The sequence below is a fragment of the Electrona antarctica genome (genome assembly GCF_951216825.1).
Source record: "Electrona antarctica genome assembly, chromosome: 17".
Classification (NCBI taxonomy): Eukaryota; Metazoa; Chordata; class Actinopteri; order Myctophiformes; family Myctophidae; genus Electrona; species Electrona antarctica.
The window spans coordinates 22348429-22369377 of record NC_136798.1 but is presented as its reverse complement, the minus strand read 5'-3'; the positions used below and the strand labels follow the sequence as shown (position 1 = coordinate 22369377).

The window sequence follows — 20949 nt, the reverse complement described above, 5'->3', positions numbered from 1 at the left end:
TACAATTAATTTCAAAATGTTTCAAACACTTTCAACATTTTTTCAAAATGCTGACGCGATGTGAGCTCGGTGTGTATATATAGCTCAAATCTTCATGATCTGTATCTGTGTGTGTTCAGAACTGAGGCCCCATTTCAGCCTGGCCTCCGAGAGCGACCCGGCCGATCAGGAGGACGTGGACGATGATGACGACAGTGGCGATCTACGGGGGAACTCCGCCCACCAGAGCCGAGCCTTGCCCGCCGCCGTCCACGACGACAACGTGGTGACCTCCGGCGTGAGCACGCTCAGCTCCACGGTCTCACACGAGTCGCACGCGGCTCAGCGCTCCGTCAGCATGGAGCTGGGCCGAATGAAGCTGGAGACCAACAGGTTAGAAGAATTTCACAATCAACTTTATTGTCACATCACAGTTTTAGAGACAAAAAAGTAGAGAAAAAAGGGATCTTGCACACTGTCTTCACTTGCTGTAGAAGTAGAGAAAAAAGGGATCCCGCACATCAAGTAAAAAAGTGGGTGAATTTTGTTTTTTGTGCATAGTTCCCATTCCTTGATTAGCAAACATTAACTCAACTTGACTTAACTGAACTTTGTAATGCACCAGGAATTACTGTATACTGATCAGATCTAAGGTGAATGAAGCATATTATCCTCTTTTTACCCACTGTCTCCTCAACCTTTTGTGTCCTTGTGTCCCATGTTTCCTTGGGTGTCCAGACTGCTGGAACAGTTGCTGGAGCGGGAGAGAGAATATCAGGCCATCTTACAACAGGTCCTAGATGAGAGAGAACAGGAGATCAAACTACTGAGGCTACGCTCGGAGCCCATAGGTCTGTCCTCTTATCTCACTTGATTTTGACAAAGAAATTGCCTCTATTTAAGAAAATAGGTCATTAATAGACTATCCCAATAGCTTACTGTTAGGTTGTACCAGAGCGCCTTCAAATTATGTTCTGGCAACTTCGCTCTTAAAGAGATGACAAGGAGACTTCAGGAAAAAAATTGGTTATTCACTATGAGATTTCAATTCAATGAATAACTGAGAAACACAGTTTGAAAACAAATCAATGAATCACCATAAAATAAAAATATCGACTAAATCGATTAATCTGATTAGTCACTTATGCACTATAATATACTTCATTGTACAGCAGTGACACACAGAAATAACGAGCTCACACGCTTTTTTTTGTCAAGAAAAATAATTAAAATGTTACACCCACAAAATTGATTATTGCATTAAAAAACATTTTTTTAATTTGTATTAAATCAATTCCATTAGATGAACAGTTCCATCCCTACAGCAAATCACACAGAACAAGTAGCTAAAAAGCTTGATTCATTGTGCAGAAATCCACCCTGTTTTCCATGAAGTTGGCATTCACAATTGACTTAGATTTCACAAAATGGTCCAAGGGCTGAGCTTCTGTATATTAGTGTTGGCTAACACTTTTAAAAAATGAAAATAAATGGCAAGCTTTCATGCAACACAAAAAGTATCAGTGGATTCAATGTGCTTGTGTTCTGGCAGACACGCTGACCTCATCCTCCTCCTCAGTCCATCCAGCTGGTCAGAGGAGCCAAGCCGCGGACACAAACGAGCACCCAGAACTGACCAGATGGCTCAAGCTCCATGGGGCCGACCAGGACTCCATAGACAGGGTAGGTTCCTTCTCTCGCCTTCTCTGGACAGTTTTAGCTTCCAATGATCCGTATTAAACTCCATGGACCCCTGCCGCAGTGGCCCTTTAAAAGGAATTGTCAATACATCTGACACAAAACACATTTCTCCCATATACTTGGTTGCCAGGAGGTATATTTCCTCTACATTCTGGCTCGGGGGGCCATAGTGGTTAATAAAGCATGCCAGGCTTCCTATGATGCCTCCATCTGCACGTGTGGTAAATGTTATTTGCTATGTCAACAAGTCCACACCCCAATAATCCTCTGCCCTTAAACTCACCAAAACCAACAAATGATGGTAAAGACCCAAAGAGTTCATGTGATGTTTATTTAGCAAGCATACAATATTGGTTATTTTCTGTGAAGCTGGTTAGCTTATAAGGCGCGGAGGGAATAAGTACGCATTGCAACATGCTAATGCAGCCACACAATGCACATTTCACAAAAAGAGAAGGTGGCCTTTAGGGTGCTGTAAGCCTGTCCCTGACTGAGAATTCATATAGCCAAATGTTGAAAAATATATATATTTGCATGATTTGACTGAGAGATTTTTATCCAAAGCACTTTACATAGATTGTGCATTACATTGGCCCATTCACACACCCATTCATACACCAATGGTGGAGGAAACTAGGCTAGGAGAAAACCATGCCAGGCACCAACCAGGAGCAATTAGGGGTTCAGAGTCAAGTACACTTCGTCACAAAATGTATGCAATAGAATCAGGATCATTCCATTTGGGCTGTGGGGGGGTGCTTAATGTCTGATTTAACATATACTTGCTTGGTTTCTCCCAACAAATCATGATCTAATTATATCCTATTTTTATTTAATTTTTTCCAAGCTATTTGTTAATTTATATATGAAATAATATTATATAATATGTCAAACTCCCTCGATCGATTAGTGCACTATTCCAGGTCAGACCTAGGGTGCTGTGGTTATAGGCCTGTTTGTAGTAGAGATGTCCTGGAGCAACAGGATGTTTTCTTTACATATTGTCTTGCATGATGAACCCATAAGCTCCAGCACTGGGTGTGTTTGTGTGATTAAGGAGAGCCATCATAATGTGACAGAGATTTTCCTTCGCATACACATACATACATACATACATACATACATACATACATACATACATACATACATACATACAGTACATACATATTACACACACACACACACACACGCCTAATTATTTCTTGCAAACTGCAAGAAACTACTTGTAAGTTGTAACCCTTGGTTAATGGATTGTAAATTGTAAATTTTAGCTTGAGATCCAACTGATGTTTAGCTGCTAAAACATCCTCTTTAGTAATGTCAAACTATGGCTATAGCACCATCTACTGGCCACAATGAGTATTGTACCTTCTACTGAGTTCTCTTTCTTCCAATCCAAATGTGTTTCTGTAGATAGTGATGGAGCAGTACACGTTGGATGACATCCTCCATTATGTGACAAGAGATGATCTGAAGACTTTAAGATTAAGGTATGTTTACCTCATCAAAACTATTAACAGATGGGGGGGGGGAAAGTATGTGCAAATTCTGCAAAATGTTGTGATGTGTAGAAAGGTTTTATTTACAGATATGCCTTTTTACCTAATGTCGGGGTTGAAATTGTAGCGTATTGTATAAAATACATAACAATTCTCAGACTCTGCCAAAAACAGTATAAATTGTAAAATGTCATGTGTATTGGTATTATTAGTAAAGTCTGTCTGTCTCTCTCTCAGGGGTGGGATCTTGTGTAAGCTCTGGAAGGCCATTGCAGACTACAGGCAGAAGCCAACCTGAGGCCTTTAAGTGGAGCCAACCACTCAACACAAGCCGGGCCTTTATGCCGACAGCTCAGTATTTTCTCACCGCCGCACTTTTTACCTCAGTATTTATTAGACCAAGACTATGGAAGTGGGGGGTAATGGACCAATGATTGTCAAGCCTGCACTGTAAAATCCTGAGTGTTTGATATAACTCAGAGTGAACAAATTTAACTAAATGGACCCTTAAACACATAAACCCTCTACTTAGACTACTTTTTTCTCTTCAACCAAAACTTCCGGTGAATGGTGAGGTTATTAACCCATTTTGGGGCGGGAACGCCTTTTGGTGTTATGCTTTAGCTATTGAAAAATAGCAGATCTACAAGCTCATAGCGTGCCACCGAGTGGCACGCTACGAGCTTGTAGGTCTGCTATTTTTGAAAAATCGAAGAACAACTGACATAGAAACATAGCTTTTTCAGAAAACTGTCATTTTCAAACAGACATTTTTAGAATCTGATCTCAGGTCAAAATGGGTTAATGGTCCATTTGGTTACACGTATACTCTTGAGTTACAAATCGATAAATTAACAGGATTTTACTGTGTAAAGTTGACTTTGCACGCGCTGTCAAACCCCAAATCCGATCTTATCAGTCGTGTTGTTCTGAAAAGGACAACTTGATTGAAATGAGGTCACGTTGAAAGCAACAATATTATATTATATAAGTGCCACTAATATTGCCATGAGCGTGGCACAGCAACAGAATGAGTGCCTACTCATTGTGTAGGCCTCTACCAGAGGAATATTCAAGCCTACTATTGTAAATAACTGAGATGTTTTGCAGATTAATGGTTGTTGAAATGTCTCTTGTGCTGACGCGGCTTTATCATTATGTTTACAAAAGTGGAGGACTGACCAATACAAGCCTGAGAGTCAAACTGCTACAGTACGTTCCATGGATGGTTTTGAAAGATGTGTCCTTACAACGGCATTAACATTATCGTGTCAAGCCGTTTCATAATCACTACTTTTATTTAAATGGGTTTTTTGTGTTTTTTTCATGATTATTCTATTCTAAAGGACATCACTGCATGCCGAAATATGTTCCCTTTTTTGTTGACTTTCCATGTTTATTTTTTTTTGTTTATTTGTTTTGCATTGGTTTGCATCTTTCTTTTTTAATACTATGATTCTTATTTTTATTTTTTTTATCCATGACATGTATATAATTTGTGTTGTAATTAACAGTGACTGTTTTCAGTGATGTCTTTTCCAAGTAGAATAGTAAACATCTCTATGTAATTTAATTGAATTGGCCATTGTTGGAAACTGTAACCAAATTTGAAATAGGATTTGTATGGTATTGTATTTTTTAATGTCACAGTTTATAGCAGACGTCGGACTTAGTAAACTTGGCTATGAGTCATCTTAGTCTCATACAGATTTTGTACATAATGGTCCTTCCAGTGCAAATGATGTAATTGGATGTAAATGTTTCATTGAAAAAATTAATTGAAGATTAATTTAATATGAAACCAACAAGAGTTTTTTTTTATTATTTAAGAAAGACAATTATGTAATAAAAAAAGGTCAGTGTAAGCTATGTCTTTTTGTCGATTGAAAATATGTGTGCTTTATTGTGTAAAACAAACGATTACATTTTTGAAATTGTGAAATAAACATTTTAACAAGACGATACTCGCATTTTTAAAGCTGCACAAAAGACCAGACCAACCATGTCTATTTTGCTGAGTCAGGACATTCATCCTTGCCTGATCTTAGAAACCACATGTTGGTCCTTGACACAATTTGGATCTGGAAGTGGTGCAACAAGAGAAGATACATATGAAAGAAGAACTCTCTCTCTATCCTGTGCGCTTCACAATAAAATATAGGGTGGGGGGGTGTCTACAGGTGATTCTATTCGTGACGTCAGTAGTTTCTTTCTGCTAAGCAGCTGTTCGTCCGCGGTCCGCCCCGATGCTGCTGCTGAGTGAGTGGAGTTCTACACAGCGCCACGACTAGCGTACATCACCATCACCATGATAGCAACACAGGACCTCGAATCCGCACAACGCACCGCCTAATGTCTCATTTCCAGATGATTTAGAATTAAATATTGAATTATTGATATATGAATATGAAGGACTTATTTCAGTTGCTGCAGCAGCATCAGAGAACAACGGAAGGAAGGGCTGTAAACATGGCTGCGTCTCAGCATCATCATCACCACCACCACCGACTGACGGCGGTCGTGCTGATGCTGTGCGTGACGGTGAGCAGCGTCAACGCCCGGTCCTCGCAGATATCCGATTTAAAATCCAAAATATCGGGCGTGGAGGAGCTGCTGGAGGAATTCCGCAAGCAGCTCCAGCAGGACCAGGCGTACACGAGCCGGGGAGGTGATGCGCTGGACGTCTGCCTGGACGACTTCAGCGCCGTCGGCGAGCGCATCATCCGGGCGAGGGCCTCCATCGAACAGGGGGCCACCTTCCTGTCGGCCCCCGGCAGGGTGTACAGCTGGAAGGACTGTCTGCACGCCTGCTGCTCCGAGCCGCACTGCACCGTGGCGGTGGTCCAGGCCGGCCTCGGGCACACGGACGACGGCCTCAGCTGCTATCTGTTCAACTGTACGTACAGGAATACGAACGTCTGCTCGTTCGCCCCGCAGCCAGGCTTCAGCACCTACAGCCGGACCTCCAACGCGACGGGACACGTCCCCATCATCATGTCCCCCTCCTCCTCCTCCGGGAGCAACACGGTCAACTCTGCCCGGAGACCACCTGACGACACCCTGGGAGAAGAAGATGATACCGTCATGGAAGGTCAGTGACTGACCGTCTTCCCCACCATATAAATCACGCCTGATTGACTGAATACTTTATTAACAGTTTGCAAAAATCACAGAGGTACAGATTTATATAAATAAGGATGCTATTGGATGAATACCAACGAAGTCGCCCTTTTACCCTATTGGATAACGAAAAAAGGCTATTGCTTATTTCCATTGAGGTCCTGCGTGTATTCATTATTCATACCCTATATGTAGTCTAAAGTAGGCTATCTGGTGTATTAGCCTATCTACCATTGAGTCCCAACTCATTACAATGTGAAGGCTACAGTTATAACTTAGAAATAACATATGAATATGAATTACAATTTTTAACCTGCTCGTTACTTGTTAAGCTTAATTATAGATGGACTTATGTGGATGATTCATGAATCATGATTAATCCTTCTGAGAAACCGCTGATGTCATGTAACTGAACAAGTTGTTCTTTTTCATTTTAAGCATGTCTGTCTCTCTTGCATGCTCTGTATGTCAAAGTCATGCTATCTCCTTCCTCACATTTTCGGAGATGATCTTACAACTAAGGTTTCATTATTATTCTGTACATGTGATGTGTTGTGAACTTGTGACTGGTCAAGCTGATAGGATCATTAGAATGGGATAATGATCTGCCTCTCAGACACAATTAGATTAGTTCACTGAGAGGAGTGGCAGCTGTGGGCTTTATCTGTTTGTTTTTAAACCCAGCCCTAAACTCTTTGTCCTCAGGGAACAGCTGGACATGGTGTGGCAAACTAGGAATATTATATTGTGTATCTGCTATTTTTGAATAGCCAACACTAAAATAAAATAAATCATACCTGTGTGAAGTGAGAGGCGCTCTTATCATCGTAAATCATCATGACGTACATTATGACATCATCAGACACTATGACGTAAAATTGTCCATTCATTGTCAATGGGAATTTAATGTTAGTGTAGGACAAAGTTTGTGCACATACACCAAAAGCTGGACATAGGAGGGGCTAGCGCCCCCTCATCATACATCATCACATTCCGGCCAATCGCAATTTGCGTCTTCACTTCTCTGTCTTTACCCCGCTATGGGGTAATCAGCCAATCAAATCATCGCTATGGGGCGTACACACAAACATAGGAGGGCCACGCGCCCCTCAAAAATGACACAGATGCCTTCCCGGTTTTAATGACACCCAGGAGTCACCACAGCAGCAAAATAAATAAAGAATCCTGCAAAGGCAAATGTCTAAAGTGGGGTGTGTCAAGAAAAACAGGAATAATGCAGAAAATCTAAACATTTCACTATAACCTCTCATATTTTTCTTTTTGGGAAAAAGAGGATATAATGCATACTGTAAATCAATTCTATACATTGAGGACTCTGTAGTACGCTGTAGGCATGTTTGACATAATACGAGGCTGTTTGTCACAGATCTGGACGAGCCTCCTCGCAGTGACGCTGGGCAGGATGTGGTGATCCAGCTGCCCACGGACTGGGCCGTCCTGGATGGGCGAGACAGCGTGGACGACCATGGCATCAGCCGCTACGAATGGGCTCTCCTCAAGGGAGACCCAGACATCAGCATGAAGGTAATCTATAGTCATTCATTATTATAGCAGGGATGGGCTGCATGAGCAGTCTTTTCAGGTATGTAATCTATATTTGGCCTTTTCCAAGGCTGGTAGTCTCGCATAGCTAGCCATATCATTGATCTCTGCCTACCAGTACGCCTTGTGACATCTAAATTAAATGTAGGGGCTTGATTTAAAAACAATAACATCATTGCAGAACCAATAGTTCTTCATAATGAGACGTATCAGGATTGGTTTTCAAAGCAAGTGGGCATAGACTTGTCAGCAGAGGATCTGTCTGTTGTTCGAGCCCCTAGATTGAATAACCTGTAGATGTCACCAGACGTATTGGTAGGTGGAGACAATAATTCAATTAAAACAATTAAAAGTCTACTTAGAGGCCCATCCGGATCTACCGGTAGATCAAAAAGACATGGGTTCTCTGCCCACCTCTGCTATATAGTGTATACACTGTAAGAGGAGTGTTAGTTTAATTCTGAGATGGTACAAATGTAACCATTTGGTTAAATGAGTACTGTACACTCAAGGTTACAAATGGATAAATGAACAGTGAGGATTTGACTTTGTAGTAGGTCTGGTGGATCCCCATGTTAGTTATAATAGCCTGGGCACTATGATCACACATCATATCTTGTGAGCCCTGGTTCGAATACGACCCTCTTCTTGACTTAGCACATCCGAGCAAATTGATTATTATCCAATTGTATAAACTGTTTGCTACATTGAACATCATCTCATTAGTACAGCAGTCTCTGAGGTTTGGGGCATAATAAGGCATATACTGCTGGCCTTGCTGGGCTTTTGTTCTGATGAAAAGTGATGATTTACACATGGAACGATAGTATAACCATAAAGTCCACTGGGGCTAAGTGGTGAATGGGCTTGTATATGTTTGCAGTTCAACATGGTGGCATGAGGCCAGAGTGCCTAAGGACATGCTGCCAGAGATAAGAAACAGCTTGTCATAAGCCACCCTGCCTCAAGGACAACAGCATTCAACTCACTCCCTATGAAAGTTGTGACATTATTTGGGATTTTAGCAGACTTTACAGTAAATTCAAATTTTATATATTTGTTTTTCATATTTGTTGTTTAGTTATCCGTTCTAACCACATAGACCCTAGAATCCCTATTAGAGGGGTGAATATTGCAACCCATATCCAAGCTCACAACGCAAAGAGATTTGTTGGAAAGAAGGAGGGAACATGTATAAAGACGGGATTCTATTACTATGAAGTTTATAGGGTTATAAACCCTGGTTAAATATCACACAGGAAATCACAAATATGGCAGAGTTGAAAATGTTGACCTTCACCCACCTGTGTGGATTCCCACATCAGCCCTGCCCCCCTACTCCAAAATGCTTTCCCTATTAGATAAAAAGTTTAATGAAATCATTGTTAAACAAGAGAAGCCATAAATTGGCTCTCTGCTAAAATAAGTCATGATCAAATGTTACTTGATCAAAAAGGTATAAGTCAAATGAAAAAGAAAATGATTACTTACTTACTCCTGTAGGGCCAACTTTGGGCATAGGCCGTGAACAAGGGCCCTCCAGGAACCCTGGAGGGCCAGCTGTCCCCCAGCTGTCCCCATGTATGACCAGAACTCTTCACATCTGCCGTGGCAACGTTTCAGATAAAAAAGCGTATACCGTCTGCTAACCATTTAATTCATTGGCCACGTGTGAGCGTATAGCCTATATGTGCGCATGTCACGCAGGGAATAATGATGGTATACCGCCAGAAAAAACCTAGGCCACAGCACTCGTCCTAACCGTTGACAAAAGTACTGGTTGAAAAATATGCTCATGAGCTGTCAGTGTCTTCATTTTGAAATGTTGTTCCCTTTCTTGCCGAAGGTGACCCATCCAGGGCTTCTGAAGATAAGTGGTCTCCAGCGAGGTGTCTACACCTTCCAGATGACTGTCAGCGACACCACAGGACAGAAGAGCTCAGACAATGTCTCTGTCACCGTGCTGGTGCCAGAAAACCAGCCTGAAGGTACTGAACCACAAAGCTCCTATTCTGTACCTCTTGCATCGGCTATTTTACTAGAGGCAAATTTAGTATGTTTCTAGGTTTCACAATAGAACATCTGCATGAATGGGGGAAAAGAATATCTGAGATTACTAAAAGAAACATTATTTGCATGGTCCATTAGCCAGAGGTAATGAAAAATTGCGATGCGACACGTAGTGGGCTTGTAGATCAGCTATTTTCGCTGTTTGCCTCTACTTAACACAGCCGACGCTAATCGCGTATCAATACGTTATCAATTAATCAAACGTCCGGTGCGAACCACGTATCCATACGTTCTAATCACTTTTTTATAGCATACTTTCATTCATCTTTTTACCCACCCGGACAATGAAGAACCATCCCCCTGTCATTGCTGCTTAGTCCCGCTCACGTGATCAGAAAAAAAAAAAAAAAAACCCTCCCCTCCTGAAAACAGGAGGGCGGGCCGCTTTACGTGTAGAAGCCAGTATAAAATGGATGCGCCCATGCCGATCTAGTCGGTGTGTGAAAAGAATAAAATTTCACCTAACCTCGCCTCACCAGGCTTTCCTCCACCTATTGGCTTTTACCCAACACTATAATACTCGATTCCCCCCTCCCCTCCTGTTTCTCCTGCAGGAGGAGGGCCTTGCGAGATGGGGGCTCATGTCTCGGAAAAAAACATGATGAACGGAACGCTGTTACGCTGCCTAACACATGATCTGCAGATTCTGCACCAGATCGGCATTGCACAACGTCTGCAACACACATGGACAGATGCATGTTTACTTCTTCATACTGTAGCGACCAAACGATCCCCGAGCCTACAATACTACGAACTAACAAACGAACTACAGTATCGAGAGGGGCCGCCATGACAACAGACAGTCTACCGTTGGGGGATCACGTATCACCATGCAGAGCCGTCATAATCGGAGATCGCTCGGACGTGTGATTGTAACGCTTTTTTATTCATTATAATTGTAGTGATAAGACCGCAATGAACGCGTCGGGGACGTAATCGACCCGGGTGTAATGTATAACGAACTTTTCCGCGTCCTAAACCGTGCATGCCCAGGCATGTTCCCCTATACTAGCTTGAAAAACAAAATCAGCTCATGATGACAACGCGTCTCACCGTTATACTATAGTTCTGAACCGAACGGTGGAATGGGACTTTTTATAGCCGTACGATCAAGACTTTTGCTGCCCAATGTGCCCATGACCCCCCCCCCCCCCCCAATGTTACTGCGATCAAAACAATGAAAGCAGTGAATCATCATCATCATCTAAAGAAAGCAGAGTTATGAAGGTTTATAGTCAGACATTGACAGGCAGATATAACAATAAACACAATAAATATGCTATACATCCTATACACCGAATGAAAGCCCTGAATGTGTACTTTTACGAGGAAAAGAGTAAACATTGATCCCATGTACAGTTTGTCATAAATTGGTTACTGGGTGGATGCACATTGCGCCCACCAGATATAACTGCAGAGAAGACATGGACCCGAACTCAATATTCACAAAATAAGGCCTATAGCGACATATAAATACTATATACCGTATGAAACAGAAGACTCTCTGCTTTCATAAGAAAAAAACTTCTACTGTAGTAATAATAAAAATCACACCCATGTGAAGTGAGTGGTGCAACTCTGTCCCATATTCTGTTCTCTGCTTATTCAATACAGCTCGCTATATACGGACTGAGGCAGAAAGTCATGTAAACCTTTTATTTACAGTTTGGTCTGTAAACTTCTACTGTAATAATAAAAATCACACCCCTGTGAAGTGAGCGTTGCAACTGTTCTGTACTTATTCACTACAGCTCGCTATATACGGACTGAGACAGAAAGTCATGTAAACCTTTTATTTACAGTTTGGTCTGTAAACTTCTACTGTAATAATAAAAATCACACCCCTGTGAAGTGAGCGGTGCAACTGTTCTCTACAGTTGCACCGCGCAACTGTAGAGAACAGTTGCACCGCTCACAGACCAAACTGTAAATAAAAGGTTTACATGACTTTCTGCCTCAGTCCGTATATAGCGAGCTGTAGTGAATAAGTACAGAACAGTTGCAACGCTCACTTCACAGGGGTGTGATTTTTATTATTACAGTAGAAGTTTACAGACCAAACTGTAAATAAAAGGTTTACATGACTTTCTGCCTCAGTCCGTATATAGCGAGCTGTATTGAATAAGCAGAGAACAGAATATGGGACAGAGTTGCACCACTCACTTCACATGGGTGTGATTTTTATTATTACTACAGTAGAAGTTTTTTTCTTATGAAAGCAGAGAGTCTTCTGTTTCATACGGTATATAGTATTTATATGTCGCTATAGGCCTTATTTTGTGAATATTGAGGAGTTCACGTCCATGTCTTCTCTGAAGTTATCTGGTGGGCACAAGCTGCATTCAATAACCAATTACTGTCTAACTGTAGATGGGATCAATGTATACTGTTTTCCTCGTAAAAGTACACATTCAGGGCTTTCATTCGGTGTATAGGATGTATAGGATATTTATTGGGTTCAATTTTATATCTGCCTGTCAATGTCTCTGACTTTAAACCATCCATAACTCTGCTCGCTGTTCAAGATAACCACTTCCAGGCAAATGCAGGTGTTGCAAAAAGGTCAATATCTCCAGAATGGAACATGGTAAAATCAAAATGTATTTTTTAAATTGAAGTGGACAAGTTCAGCTTTCTTTTGATGTATGCGTGTGATTCTCGCTATAAGAGAACATTTTGCTGTGGGCCCCCGAACAAGGCCTTTGTGCAATGTTAAACGGTAGCAACATCCAAATAGGCCTGCCGAGATCTTGTAGCAATCAAAGTGTTAATGAGCAAATACATGACCGGTAGGCCCTGTACTCGGACCGCTCTCTTTGCCGAAAGACAATAGTGCTGAAGGGGTTCAAATTTGATGTTCACCTGTATTTTGAACACTACCTGCCTGTCTGTCTGTCCTGCTTTTGGGTTCTCACCACTCCAGGGTGTGATATCTTTGATCGCACCTGCAAGCTCACATAGGTCCTCATTCACAAAGGAGAAATACACCAGAGTGTAACGGAAGCGTAACGGAAGCGTAAACAGATGCGGGAAATTCCGTCCGATCACGCAACGTTGTTTTGCCGTGCAATTCAAAGAGCGGTGTGTACCACAGGTACGCAGGTGTATGTTGTGAGGTACGCAGGTGAATGCGAGCGGGTGCCAAATGATCGGAAAATCAGCGGATAACGTCATTTGCATTGATCCACGCCCCATTTCACACCATAAAAGGCGTCAAGCATGACTCAGCAGACAGCAGTAAAAAAAACAAAAAAGAACTATATACAGCTCAAACGAAATAGAGGTCCTCCTGACGGAATGCAACAAAATAATTATATTTTCCAGTATAGTGGCTTCACAAATTAAAATAAAAATGATTGCTGGAAAGAAATTAGGCTATACTGCCGCGGTCAGTCAGTGCTGTGCAGATATATCATGAATATAGCCCTCTATTAATTTCATAATTCCACAGGACCACAAACAAGTTTTTGCACCATTGTATAAAGTATACCACTATAGGCCTACCATACAAACTGTACAAACTGACACTCAATCCATCAAAGGACAGGAAATTAAAAGAAAATGATCTGACCATGTCAAGCGCCGGAGCGACGACCACCACCTGCAGTCTCTTTTTTTACATCCATATACCATTACATTTGTGCGTGATTCTTTATATTGTCTATAGCCTACCATTAAACTATATAAATCATTTTCCCAAGCTTACAAAACGGTGAACGCTGCTCGAGTCTGCACCGCTACAGCAATGGCAAGCTGACTTACCGTATAAAATGCAGCTTGGCCATTTATTTATTTAAGTTCGGGACCAAGGCAGCAAGCTAGCCTATACTTGGCAATTATATTATAAAGCCTTTTCTTTTCTATTGAACAATTGCTCACTCACACCTTTGCAGAGGTAAAACATATATCCGATATTTTTATCAGAGCTGCATTGATTCATGCGGGGAATAGATTAATATCATCTCACTGTCATCTGTCTGAATGCCATGTGGAGAATGGATTTGTTCTGATCATGGACACGTAGGCATAGGCCTATAAGCTATTTAAAATTTCAACCATATACGGCGGGTAGCCTCCTCTTTGTCAGATCTAAGTGCAGGTTCATTTCATGATGTCGTCATATTAAAATGATTCACGGGACATTTGGCACCAAACTTGATTGATCTCATGATGAGATCAATGTAGTAGCCTACAGCCTAGCTATAAGTTCCCCATATTATAATTCATTAAGGTGCACTGGCTTAAAACTATGACTGGCCGAATTGCACGCGCTGATGCAATAATGTGGACTTCTATATTTGTATAGGGCTAATTAGCCCTCGTGACTGCTGTCTGTCTGTCAGACCGGCATGTCTGTGAACCATAGAAATAATCTGTTCTGTCCGGGCCAGGCTCGCCGTTATATTCATTTTCCAATGTGAATTTCACCCAGATTGGACTGTCCACACACACACACCGACAGTGTGACTCAAAGGAGCTCCGTAACAAAACAATTTCAATAGGCCTACTGCAGGCATTACTACACTAAACAACGTTGGATTCGTACAGTGCAGAATGCAGATAAGTGTATGTTCTTATAATAATTGTGAGTTTGTTTTTTAACATGCAGCGCGAGTCCGCGAGAGCCGATCTACAAGCTCACAACGCGTTGCACTGCGAGTAGAAAGCTGTCAAGTGAGCAGCGCAATCGCGCATGCTAGAAATATCCTAATAAATAAATAAAAAGGTGTCGGGCTTGCAGGGGCAGTTTCTGTATGGGACTCTAGGCTAACCTGCCTCTAGAATGCTTGCATTTAGGCATACAAGTGATACTTGGCTTTTATATAAGCTATCATTTTTTTTATGTGCTGACCAATGTTGACACATGCCTACATATTTTATCTGAGGTTTGGGGACTTTTAATTGAGTCAGCATGAAGACTAAAGCCTTCTGAATAAATCTACGCAAGCAGTACACGACCCTCTGAGCTGGCGCAGCTTATAGCGGAGTTTCCGACCAAACAACGTCACCGTCAAGTTCACGTTCAACTTCATGAATTCCCACGTAATGTGGGAATCCACGTAAATGCCTGTCCGCTCACGCTCCGCTCACGTTACGTAACGTTATGAGCGTAAACGCCGTTGTGAATGAGGACCAATGTGTTGCATCAGGACACATCGTGTGACTGCTGTCTCTTGTGTTGTACAGTGTGTACTGGCCGGTGCTCGCGCTACCAGTTCCTGTGTGACGATGGTTGCTGTATCGACATCACCTACGCCTGCGATGGGAAGCAGCAGTGTACAGACCGCTCTGATGAGGCCTTCTGCCAGCACTGTGCGTATGAGTCATCTCATACACAGATTTCACCTGCACATAATATTGCCTCTATAGATTATGACGATGATTATGATTCCACATCTATTTGATTTCTTATCAAACCTATTGAAAACACAGGCTAGAGGTGATGAATGCATTTTTTAGGAAGTGCAGTTCTAATCCAATTTGTTGTTAACATTTAGCTATTGTTTCTTCTGTGCTTTCTCCAGTTGATGGCAACAGGAAGTCGGTGACCCATGCTGCCAATCCCAGCAGGCCTTTGTCTGCCCAGACAGAGGAGGTTGAGGATGGCTCAAAGCAGCTACAGAAGGGGCCCAGCAAGACCATGGAGAGCATTGTACCCCCGAATATTCCCGTTGTCCCCCAAGACAGGACCAGGGTCGCTCCCCCACCACCTGCCCACCCACAAAGCCCCAGTCCACAGGAGGACCACGACCCAATCAATCATGGTACTGTTGTTTGTTGCATCGCTGAAACCTTTTTGGGGTGAAGCTATTGTAAGCTTTGTTTTTCCGCTGTCATTAAATACATTTGTTATTTTCAGTGGTGGGTTGGGGGGAGTAAGGGAAGGAAAATAAATACAATGAAATGATAAATAAGATGAATTAAGAATGAAATAAGGGAGGTATCATAACACAGTTATGGTGACCAGCCCGCGTCGGGGCCTACTTACGTCTCGTTACGCCGCTGAGAAAAACACATTATCTTATAACTTTATCCCACCTCCCCTTATTCCATTCATGCTTGAGAGGAAGAAGGAGATTGAGAGATCAAATGGAATGAGGGGGTACCCATAACACCGGCCACCACAGATGGATGCATGTTGTGTCATGTTTGTATACAGTATCACATGACATGCATGTAGGCCCTAATGCTACTGCTGTCAACCAAATAATAATATCTCAAATGTATATAGCGCTTTTCTAAGTACCCAAAGACGCTTTACATGGGGGGAAAGAGGGAAAAAGTAAATCAGTAAATCAATAAAAACAGTGGAATGAGTTAGCTAGGGAAAGCAATATTGCAGATTTTGAAGGTTTGGAGGGGCACTGGGGGCATCTCTGAGAGTTTTGGGTAGTGCATTCCAAAGGGTTGCAGCAGAAAAGGCAAAAGCACTATCGTCCCAGGTACGGTAATATCAGGAGGTTTGCGTCACCAGACCTGAGGGGGGTGGGAGGGGACATAACGCTTGTAGATCGCAGAGGTAGGGGGGGAGCCAGATTGTTTAGTGCTTTGTAGATGTTTAGTAGTATTTTGAAGTGGATTCTTTGTTTGACCGGCAGCCAGTGAAGGTCGCGGAGGGCTGGTGTAATTTGGTCTCTGTGAAACGGGTACTGGTGAGCAGGCGGGCAGCTGAGTTCTGGACATATTGAAATGTATTGAGGACTTTGGAGGTGGTGCCATCATGGAGGATACTGTTGCAATAGTCAAGGCGGGATGTGATGAAAGTGTGGATTGCAGACTGTACTCACCAAATCAGATTTATTTTGTCTCTCACTGCTTTTCAGTTTGTAATACCCGGACACACTCTGTATGCTATGTTTGCCATTGCCCACTGTCAAATTTATAAAACCACTTTTCACTATACGGTCCTCTATCACTGGGGTTCAACGGGTGCAGTTTTCTGGTTTAAGAAAGCAGTCTTTTTCTTTGTGTTTTAGCAATGGGGCAGATGGAAGCCCTGCAGGCAGCCAGTGAGTCACAGTGCTGTGCTGCAAGGCAAGGTGTGTGCCAAAGGGCCACTGTCCCAGGCCAGAACACAGAACTGCCATGGGAATGCAGCCCTATCCCCACATACCCCCTGAGCATGGAGACAAAGCGCCTCTGTCCCCCTGCCATCCGATCCCTGCATTAGGCTAAGACGGAATGCCACCCACACCACTGTACCTCCATCCCCATCGCCACTCTACCACAGGGCTTACTCAGCCAAGGTGTGCTCCCATAAGTCTCCTTTTTCTCGCTTGGTGAATTCTGATGTTGCCGGCTCTCCAAAGGCATGGGAAGTTGAGATCCGTAACATAGGGTTGTGACATCATTTTGTATTTTCCCTTAACTAGATGTTGGTGAAAGTTGGAAAGAATCACGGAAATGCAGTTCTACAAATAAAACATGCAAAGTTTCAGTCACAGACAAATCTAGGAACACTGACTGACAATACTTAATTTATGCGTAGTTGTACGACTGTGTATAAATCAGGCTTTTAAACCTATTCTGGGGGGACCGGTCACCGCCACCGGTCAACGTCTTGCTTTGCAATTCGCTGTGAGCTTCGGCTATTTTCGGAAAAGCGATTTTGTGTATAGTGGAGAAAAAATAAGTGGTCCAAGTACGGACCCCGGTCAACTAAGTATTTGTTGACTATAAGTATAGAGAGTTTAAGTGGTTAATGATTGCATGGCAGTGTCATAGCCTCTGTTCACTCGGGCTATGACCCTTTCACTGCTGTCCAGTTGGTCGCTTGTAATGATAGTTTGAATTGAAGGTTGGAATAATTTACAGTTGCTGTATTATTGTAGGTCACTCTGGATAAGAGTATCATTTAAATACTGTAATGTAATGTGCATAATGTAAGTAGATTCTATATTCTCTGTCTAAAAGCCACTGCTGTCTCCCTTGGCTTTGTCCCAATAGACCCCTGTGCAGCCCCCCCTGTGGTAGGGGCCTGTAAAGGGACATTTCCACGCTGGTACTACGATCAAGACGCCGGAGAATGCAAACACTTCCTGTTTGGCGGTTGCCAGGGTAATCATAACAACTTCCTACAAGAAGCAGACTGTGTCAGTGAATGCATTGAAAAGAGTAAGTATCTTCTTCTTCATCATCTCCTCCTCCTCTTCCCGACGTAAATGTTTTTTCCATCACAGTGAAAATGACAGATGAGATTTTAATAATAATAAGAGTGATTTTTCTATTTAGGTCCTGCTTTAAACCCAGCAACCGTGGCCCCTACCACTACCAAACAGACTGACACAGGTAAATAACGAGCTGACACAGATGTATAAATAATAGACCAACACAGGTGTGTAAGTAACAGACCGACAGGTAGATAACAGACAGACACAGGTAAATAGCAGGTAGATAACAGGCAGACAGGTAGATAACAGACACAGGTAAATAGCAGGTAGATAACAGGCAGACAGGTAGATAACAGACACAGGTAAATAGCAGGTAAATTACAGACTGACACAATTGAATAACAGACAGACACAGGTAAATAGCAGGTAGATAACAGACAGACACAGGTGAATAACAGACAGACAAAGGTAAATAGCAGGTAAATTACAGACAGACAGGTAAATAACAGTCTGACACAGGTAAATAACAGACCCACACAAGCAATTCAACTGCTGTTAAGCATAGGCAGAAGCTCAATACACTACAGTAGCTTCAGTGAAATGCTAGACTATAATCAAGGTTTTGTTTGTCTATCTTTATAGTGGCTGCCCCTAAAGGAGCCATCTCACAGAGCCAACCACAGAGCGAACTACCAATCTCTGAGCCATATCCAGTAAAGGGAGGACACCCTGTGCCCGAGTCAGGTGAGTTTCAATGTGAAAAGTGTTCCTACATAATAAAGAATAATTAACTGTTGCTTATCTATATTACAGTAAACATGTTTGTCATCAAACAGTCCAACAGTTGGATTTTATGTTATTTTCTTTTCATCCTCTCCTGGTACCATGTTTGATATATATAAAATACCTGGACAGAATTTATGTTGTTGGAGAAAGAATTTTCATTGGAAGTTACATTGTCATTGCTACCTCATTTGTTTCATGCAGGTGCAATCCTCCCATTGGCGTTTGGCCTGATCATCACATCTCTGCTACTGCTCATGATTGGCTGCCGTATGAGGCTTGTTCGTCACAAGATTAAGAAGACCCGCCCCCTCACCACAGAGGAATCTGATTACCTCATCAATGGCATGTACCTGTAGCCACTCAGGCTGTGGCGTTCAAAGACACCTGGGAAGTGGGATGTTTCTGACATTCAGACGGGGACAAAACGGAGAAGGGACAGTGCCATCAGCAGAGGCTGAAGCAGGGCATTAAGAAATTGATCAGTGCATTTGTTGGAACTCCTAGTTTAGTCTCTGACAGCAGTGTCCTCTCCCCAGGTCATGAACATCACCAATTCTCTGTTATGAACACACAGACAAAAAGACCCGTACAGACTGTCAAAGAAGGCTGGCAGAGGCTGCCTCCAACTCACTGATAAGGTGCTGCCACACTATCTAAAGAGCCAGCTGTCTAAAAACTCGGAAAATAAGCTGCGCACAGCTTAAGACGTGCGCGGCTGTCGACCGTTTTGCGCTTAGGTGTGGAAACACTGATAAAGATTCAGATATTTGTAAAATCCCCTTTTGTTAATGTTAATGTATTTATGATTAAAGGTAGCCACAACTAAAGAACTGCAGGTCTTTTTTCCATTTTCTTATTCTCCCAATTTAGTTGTTATTCCAATTACTGAGTTCTTTATGTATTGTGTATCCAATGCTGCCCACTGAATAGGTGCCCTAATCATTAGGGCCTAATGAACCAACGTGTAGGAGTCACTAGTGCAGTAGCACTAGTGCAGTCTGCAGTGACACTGAGATATTGCCCTCCCCACCTTGTTTTTGTAGGAGCGCCCGGCCAGCCTATGTGTACGATGGAGGATTTAAACCACTAACCACCTCTCCACAGTGGTGACCCAGATGACCCAATTAATATTTAGTTGCAGTCAACAAATAATGCAGCCCTGCCTCTTTCAAATACCAATGTGTTACCTTACCACATTGTATGGTTGGTAAGTTTATCTATTACCTTCCAATCTTGTTTTCACTTGTGGATGTTTTAATTAAAATCTAGTGCTGCGTTGTAATATATCTGCCACTGGGTGGCACTGTTGTGCTATTCTTTTGCTGCTTGGCCAAGACACACTTGTCAACCAAATCACAAACTGAAATTATGACAGCTTGGTAATGTTTCGGCGGCTGGTGGTGCAGTCTCAAGATTGCTACACAAATTAACCAATTACATACTTCAATCATTCAATCAGTTAAAGCAGTTATATATCCCAGAATCGTAGCAAGCCATAACCAGGTCAAATCTCTGGGTGTACAATAAACAAATACCTTACTCCAGCCTAATTCTTCACTGCTTACAGTGCTACTTTATTAAGCAAGCCTTTGTGAAGTTATGAAATGCCTATTCCTCAACCGGCAATGTCTATGTGAAAGATATTAAAGTGTGATCAATATCATGCAGTTGGTGATATGCTGCGTTAAATTATTGTCACTGCCACACAGAAACCATAATTTCATATATATACTTTGTAGCGAAGCCGATCTACAATTTGTGGATCATTGTTTTTGACATTGCTTATGACATGCCCAAAATAGGGACACCAGGTTGAAAGTCTATGGGTTCTATAATATTGAATGAATGAAAAATATTAACAAGAGCTTGTCTTATCTACATTGGAATCTTATTATTTTTTTGCACTGGTGCGCCTAACTTTCATTAACAGTAGCTGGTGCATTATCGTTTAGTTGCACCCACACACACACACCTGCTACATGTAATGGTTACAATTAATGTTTTTTTGGGATGCACTAGGAGCCCTGTCCCTGAATAGCAACTATTAGAGACGTTTCTGTACGAAACCTGGCTACAACTCATTTGCTTTTGCAATATTCACAATTATAGTTTTTAATAAA

At 42.2% G+C, this 20949-nt stretch overlaps 2 protein-coding genes across 6 annotated transcripts in view; both read left to right on the top strand.

The window, feature by feature from the left end:
• map3k5 (mitogen-activated protein kinase kinase kinase 5) overlaps positions 1-5138 on the top strand; it is a 73734-nt gene extending 68596 nt beyond the window's left edge. For 3 of the 5 annotated variants that reach the window (XM_079526889.1, XM_079526890.1, XM_079526887.1), the window contains exons 26-30: positions 120-372; positions 718-830; positions 1532-1662; positions 3094-3170; positions 3417-5138. In XM_079526889.1, coding sequence (XP_079383015.1) covers positions 120-372; positions 718-830; positions 1532-1662; positions 3094-3170; positions 3417-3477 — 635 coding nt within the window. In that variant the 3' untranslated portion in view covers positions 3478-5138. The remainder of the gene's footprint in view (positions 1-119; positions 373-717; positions 831-1531; positions 1663-3093; positions 3171-3416) is intronic. The other 2 variants (XR_013792142.1, XM_079526888.1) reach the window with 2 other exon arrangements.
• A 528-nt stretch (positions 5139-5666) lies between these two features.
• On the top strand, positions 5667-19187 carry lrp11 (low density lipoprotein receptor-related protein 11). Its single transcript, XM_079526120.1, has 9 exons — positions 5667-6270; positions 7687-7844; positions 9709-9850; positions 15120-15245; positions 15458-15697; positions 17880-18047; positions 18165-18221; positions 18686-18787; positions 19031-19187. The coding sequence occupies exons 1-9, from the start codon at positions 5706-5708 to the stop codon at positions 19183-19185; spliced, it is 1713 nt and encodes a 570-aa protein (XP_079382246.1). The 5' UTR covers positions 5667-5705; the 3' UTR covers positions 19186-19187.
• Positions 19188-20949: the final 1762 nt, after the last annotated feature.